The 7470-nt window shown below is 34.1% G+C and overlaps 1 protein-coding gene across 2 annotated transcripts; it reads right to left on the minus strand.

The window, feature by feature from the left end:
* Window positions 1–655: 655 nt before the first annotated feature.
* LOC105159369 (putative prolyl 4-hydroxylase 3) lies at window positions 656–4719 on the minus strand. Of its 2 annotated transcripts, none has more exons than XM_011076416.3 (8): window positions 4304–4719; window positions 4089–4182; window positions 3515–3612; window positions 3289–3386; window positions 2540–2669; window positions 2241–2419; window positions 1790–1876; window positions 656–1034 (listed from the first exon to the last, which is right to left on the minus strand). In XM_011076416.3, the coding sequence occupies exons 1-7, from the start codon at window positions 4498–4500 to the stop codon at window positions 1803–1805; spliced, it is 870 nt and encodes a 289-aa protein (XP_011074718.1). In that variant the 5' UTR covers window positions 4501–4719; the 3' UTR covers window positions 656–1034; window positions 1790–1802. The 2 variants fall into 2 exon arrangements, with proteins under 2 accessions (XP_011074718.1, XP_011074717.1); XM_011076415.3 differs by having other exon boundaries at window positions 656–986; window positions 4304–4716.
* Window positions 4720–7470: the final 2751 nt, after the last annotated feature.

The raw sequence follows: 7470 nt of genomic DNA on the forward strand, positions 1-7470 counted from the left end.
TTTATTATTTGGGTTGGGATAAGACTGCCCTGATATTTGCGTGCCAAATTCAAGTGTACAAGTTTTCGAAGCATCAACGTACAAACCTTCATTCGGTTTGTTCACTAGGGATGAGATTTCTAGGGAGAAAAAAATAAAATATATCTCAGAAAAGATATATCCACACACTTCGGTCCCATTGTTGCAACTCAATGATTAAAACGTATGGTTAAGTACAAGAACAATCGTGTATCATTTGAGTCTTTCTATTTCCATTAAAGAAGCGTACCTTGCTGATACACGACTATTGTGCGTGTGTGCGCGCGCGTTCCGTCTTTAAGGATCAATTAACTTTAAAGGCCACTTTTGTTTGGAAAAATTCTTTCACCAAATCGACTTTATCCGAACCAAATTAATTATTAAATAAACATAAATCATTAATTATATACTTAATCACTTCACATCATACCATTATCATATAATTAGTTTAAATTCGATTTAAATAAAAAAGGGACGGGATTTTACTAAAAGTATAAATTACCAATACGACGGGAGGACTTAAGGGGCTACTTCAAATGGGCTTTTCTCTTATCCATTGTCTTTTATTCTCTACTGCCAACACTTCCAACAGGGAGGCTATAAGATATTTCTACTCTGTAGCTCAGAAGAGATGTCATGCTCAAAATTACGTGTCTGGAAATATATATATATATACTCACAAGAACAGTTCCACGTCCAAAGAATATTTGAATATTTCACTAATAGTACATCTTATACCACAAGAATTTACAATAACATGAAGCTTACACACGATGTTTTTACGTTATGGAAACTGCATATTCTCTCTTCCTTCTATACCAGCAGTTAAGTGATTGTTCTGATGAAATGAAATTCCCGCGTAAGTACCAGTCACAAAATATCGTACGTCATTCTTAAAATTTATAAAAGGCAGAGACGCTGTAGCTGTTGCACAGTTGATCACAGAAGGATCCTCCATATCTAATCTCCTGCAAGTTTTTTGGTCCGAATCAGTTCCATGGCTATATTGGTGAAGCCTGCTTCACCAAACTTCACATTTCATGTTAGACAAGATTAAGAAAATGGGCAAAAGCAATCAGAAACCAGAACTCAGAGCGCATTCAGGCATAAAACTCCGAATGACAATTGCTAGAAGTATAATCCCAATGATTCCAGGCATTAAATACAAATAAGGAAAGGTGGTGGCACCTGCGAAATGTAACAAGAAAGAGCAGCAAAAAAAAAGCTTCACATACTAATTTTGCAATACCATCAAGATACATCGATTAATGTGGTGGGTCTCAAGTACTAATGTGAACAGAGACTTAGGGCTCAATTTAAATGTTCCTGTACAGTTCTAGCTGTGAGGAGAAAGCAGTCAGGTGGGTCTCAAGTACTAATGTGAATAGAGACTGCAGGGTCAATGTCGAATGCTACAGTTCTAGCTGTGAGGCGAGAAAGAAGTCAAGTCAATCAGAGAATCTAGGGGGAGAAGGCCAAATTACGCTACACGCCGGGTTTGCATACAAGATCCTGTATAGGTGATAGGCTAATATTCTCAGTCACCACCAAGGCACCATTTGAAATATTTCCCAAGTTCCAACCCCACGTAACTTTCCCATGACTGCATATGTTTCCATACCCATGCTTGCACAATGTCTCTCAGTACAGGGAGACAGGAAAGATAAGGCAAGCATATTAATAGTCAACATTATGTCAAATCTAAATTGCCATGAGAAAGCAAAATAAGAATAAATACAGCTCATATTAACCACCAAGTTTACATGCCTACCTTAGAGGTAAGTCTAGACTTTGTATTCACCAACATGCATCCACTTCGTAGATGACCACTTATTCCCTTTGATAACAGGGCAACCACCTGAAATCAAACAATAGAACATGATACAGGGAACAAAATCCAGACCAAGTCAAATGACTAAAAAGGTAAACCATGGCTCAAACACAGAAACAGTTTTGCCTTAAACTTAGGAAGAGCATCTTCATCCAATATGATTCAGCATACAATCACACATTTCTCAATCTTAAATATTAAAAAATTTGATTACTCATGTGGCATCATTTTACTATAATATAGGGTATCTTGAAAACTGCATCTCTTTGTTGTTTGTTCCTCACATCTTTTTTCTCCTTCCACATTTTTTTCTTTTTCCTTTGGGTTGGGCTAGAAGAAGATAGGGGTATCAAGGCGATAGAAAATCATGAATGGACACAATAAAACTCACCATGCAAGCTCGATGGATCCAGAGAGGCATCAGGGCGCATACTCCAAAAAAGTAGTGCATCACCCATTTTTGGTTTCACAGCTAGGCCTCTTTTACCACACTCTGACAAGTTAGGCGCAGAGCTAAAATTTCCCTTGGCAGAAGGAAAAATTGTCTCACCACCTTCTTCAACATCTGACCTGCATCAAGTGCAAAGGATGAAAATAAATTGCAAAGAAAAACAAAGTACCTTGGTCTTATTAGAACAAGGTAACCATAAAAACACTTTGGAAGCATCAATATGTAGCTGAAATACTTACAAATACATAAGAATAGTAGCTATGCGTTGACCCCCATTTTTAGTGTTGAATTCATCAAGAAAATAATCATAATGAGGCTCGTATTTTTGTCCAACTTCATAATGTAGAACTTGTAGACCTTCTCCATGTTCTGTAAATCAAAACTAAATAATTGCGCTACAAAGTGCAAGGAGTAGTATATGAAAGGATACCATACAGAACCTAGTATCAAACAAAAGAGTCATTCGGTTGCCTGCATCTTGTGAGTAGTAAGAGAAGAGAGAACAGAGGATGCTAAAGATTTTGCAGGATAAGAACAGACTAGAGCTGATACAAAATAACATAATGTGCTAATATACCACATTTCTTACTAGGCTGCCGCAGTATCTTCTCAATCAAGCATAAATATGTTGAACAACTAGGACATCGTATTTTCTTAGGTGGATATATCTTTATCCGTCAGTGCTCATTGAGATAGTTATTATTCCTTGTTTTTCTTCACCTTTTCCATGGAAATCACGTTATCAAGAGCAAGGTGATAATCACTATTGTAGGAAATAGGCCATGAATTTTGACCGACACCAAGCATCGCCTAAGTCATGCATCTTATAAGCACCTAAGATAGTATCAATATAACCAGAAGCTTCTAACTTTAAATTACACATTGCCCTTGAAATTCATGACAATAATACAAGGAACATTTAACTAAAGACAACATAAGACACAGGGCAAACACATGTAGACATGTACATGTACTTAAATTCTCATACCTGCAGGTATGAAAGTGTAGTCTGCTATTCTTTTCTCAATATCTCTGATGACCTTATCCCTCCCTCTTCTCAAGAACATTCCCGAACTTGTACGAACCCTGAAGTATGAGCTGCTTGTTTAGATGTCAAATACAAGATAAAGAAAAAGAAAGCTCCAGATCCAATTCTTATGCATTCAGATGAAATACATAAACAGAAACACAAGTAATGGAGATAGATCAAAGACCTGCTATCTTTGCTCTTGCCAGTCTTGCTATCAACAACTGTTGACTTCACCATGTGAGGTCTGGCAAGATTTATCAGATACTCACATTCTTCCTTTGACTGTCAGTAAATGGTTAAGTAGTCAGTTACACGCAAGTATCATGTAAAATAAGCCAGAATTCATCCATCAAACAGCATCATTTGGAATTGCTCTTGAAAATTTTTGCTTTAAATAAGTTGATTTCAACATAAACAAAAGATTTTGATGCAAATACGAGGTCCCAATTACATGCCAAAGCCAGCATTCATAAACTCAAATATGACCACAGTAGTAACAGACAATTCTCCGAGGACCCCAAGAAGCATAAAAAGCTCTAGCAGTTTCAGCTCTTTGATTAAATTTTTCCCTCCTAAAACAATTATGGCAATGAACAATGCAACAAAATTCATACTAACCAATAATTCAAATAGAAAAACTTAATCAACCTCCCAAATTGAAGCTCATTTTAATTAACATTATCATACATAAAGTCCAAAAAGAACAAGAGAGAGGAGAGCTGTATAAAACATCTTACAGATATATAATCGAAACTCACCAAAAAATTGTGATAGAGGAAAGCCCTAGGCTCCCACGAAAGGACCTCCGTCCACTGCTCCCTTCTTTCCCCCAATCCTTCTCCCTCGTCTTTACTGCCCATCACCAAAAAGAGAAAAAAAAATTGAATGTCACTAGAAATACTGAAAATTTCAGGGGGAAAAAAATGCATTGAGAAACACCGAGAATAATAAACACAAAAAGGGAAAAGTTCACATGTCTATTGTCAAGCGCTTCAATTTGATGCGATCTCCGATCGGCAAGGAGTCCTCATTGAAGCCAATGGGGAGAGAGAGGATTCCGAGGCCGAGAAGCAACAAAAGCACTATAGTCAGCATCAACAGCATTGACAGCACCAGAACTACCGTAGAAGATCTCTTCCCTTGATGCCGATTTCCCCTTCCCTTCGCCATTCTTACTCCGTAAATTAAGAACAAATTAAAACCCTAATACACGAAAACTATATACAGAGTTTGTCCGGGCTGAAGCGTTTCCGCGATTCAACGAGGACGAAGAAGTTGAAACGGAAGACTGGGAGGTTCAAAAGTACCTAAATGCACTCACTAGTTTAACTTATTTACGTGTGTTTCATGCGAGTCATAGGCGGTGCATAAGGGGTACTTTTGCCACTTTCAATGTCCATTCTCTCTTCATAAGCTCACTTCATAAGAGATTCCTAGTACTTGATTCATTAGCTGTTCCACTCCTATTTCACTAGTTTGAATTTTTCTTTTTAATTGGTCAATAAATTTTACTAGGTTATGAGGATTTATTAAAACAATAATATTTAACAAGCTTTTTATTATTGCTGATTAGCTACCACTTTACATTAAATTTGACCACTATCTACTAAAATATACATACTTTTTTATTTTTTTGTAAAAATATTGTTTAATATTCAACATTCACATTAAACCCGATTAATTTGAATTCAACTAATATTGGGTTTCCTAATCAAGACAATGTCTCCAATATGTAAATTTTTATATTCATAAAAATTTGACCTCAAGATCAATTCAATAGAGTCGTTTCTATCGAATTCAAGTGAAAAAAAAGAAGAAAAAACATTTAGAAATTGAACTATACCGTATTACGATAATGGTAAGATTCAAGTTTTAAAATTTTTTTTTTAATTGAAAGTTTTGAATTCAAATTTCATATATATGCAGGTGTTGGTCTACTTATATTCTCGTTTATATTTTTTCCATAATTTTGTATCTCGCGTGATAACCAACAAAGTCGAATTTGGTGTGTTTGGGTGTGAAATGATTAGCAAAGAAGCATAATTAAGCGTGTCAATTCTTGCCAAAACATGCAAAGGAATAGCGTCCGTAGCAAATCAAATGCAACTGTCGCGGTATAGTGCTTCACAACCACTATGTGAACATAGGTTATACTATAAGGAGCTATATGCAATTACAGATTTTGAATGGATGGATTATAATTATATTATCAATTTTAATTATGAATAATTAATATATATTTATTATTTATTTAAAATATATATATAATTAACAATAATTTTTATTAAAATAGACTAATAATACTTGTATATAGATAACGTTCGAATTTATTAAATCTCAATTTCGCAAATTAAACTAGACCTCATTAAGAGAAGTGTTTGGTTTGAAATTTACATATTTTTGAATATTAATATATTATGATAGTAATTCTTTTTTTCTTTTTCTTTTTATGTGTGACTATGATTTATTTAATATTTAATAAAAATTTCATATACTATATATTGAATGTCGTAATTATCTCATTTCTTTTTTAAGGGAAAAAACTATATATAATCGTTTAAACCAACGCGAACTTTAAAATGCATGCGGAGAAAGTGAGAAATATGTGGATCTAATCAAGGTTTTTGCACTCGTGCTTGGAAAGAAACATTAGCATCTGCATAACATCATTTTCACGCAAGTAATTAAGATTAATTGACTCCCCCGCAATTAGTATTGGTGGATTGCATTTTATTACATGATCAAATTAAAGTCTACTTTTCGATATCCAAAGTTTCTTTGCTTTTTTTTTTTTTTTTTTGGTAAATTATACTAAAATATTAAAAATTATTTAAATATATCAATAATCCAAATCGAACTATTTAGAAAAGTAAACCAGCATCCACTTTGATGGAACTCAAACTCATGATAATTTTATAATTGTAAAATTTAATTTCACCACTTAACAATATGCAAAATATTTTGTAAATGATACATCCATACATAATACACTGGAAAGGTGAATAATTGATATTGATGAGGGTAATTTCCAAAAGATCAAATTGTCCTTGTTTTCCAAAAGATCCGAGCATGAAGGCGCGGGTCGGGTCGCCTGACCCAGACCAACGGACCTGCCCGTTTTAATAGCCGTTGGATCACCTGACACCAGGATGCCCAAATGATGCCACGTGGCATCTTACCATACGGTATCGTACGCTATAAATACCTGCATTTATGAATATTTATGCAAGCGCATTTATCACGTTTTTCTGATCTCACTAGCTCTCCACTGATCGCTTTCGACCCCACTTTTTTAACTTAAGCATCGGAGGGCCTTAGTTGGGGGTTACCCAACAAGCCTAATGTGTATTCTGTTCTCAGTATTAACTTATAGAAAGCTCAAAGAGGGATTCAACGACCCAATTTCAGGGTACCAGATTCAGCGAGCGGACCCAAATTGTACGACCTGCATCAAATATATACTTTAATATATAAAATATCGAATATAGCATGTATAGTATTATCCAATAATAAATATCATTTCTTTAAATGGATTAATACATTAGTTTTAATTAATCATCCCAATATTTTTGTCACATTCATCTTATCATCAAATCCACATGTTAATTCTAATAGCTAGTCCGTCTAATACGACCTAGTTTTTAAAATAATAATAACAATACCACAAAATTAAATAATCAATACCCGATACGGCACGACTTTGTTTACATTTTCAATAATCTCTCGTGCATGTCATCTTATTAAAACTACGTTGATTATTCTACGGATTTTCCTCTATTATTTAATATGATTAGGTACAACCTAGTTTTGCTCATTCACACACGAATTGTTATACCGTATTCAAGGCAAATTTTTAATTCAATTCGATCAAATCAAACTAATTATATAATAATTATAATATATTTATAATATGATTAATTATTTTTTTAAATTATATTTTGATCATGTTTAAGTATATTATATTTATCATATAATTAATTCAAATACAACAACATTTAATTTGAATTAAAATTTTCTGGTTATTCAGACTTATACATACATACATTATGAAAACGTACTTACACGCTTCCAACACGCACAGACACACATGGGTGTGTGTGTTTTGTTTGCATATCTATATATATAGAGTTGCAAACAAAA

The sequence above is a fragment of the Sesamum indicum genome, linkage group LG3 (assembly GCF_026168435.1).
Source record: "Sesamum indicum cultivar Baizhima isolate 11 linkage group LG3, ASM2616843v1, whole genome shotgun sequence".
Lineage (NCBI taxonomy): Eukaryota > Viridiplantae > Streptophyta > Magnoliopsida > Lamiales > Pedaliaceae > Sesamum > Sesamum indicum.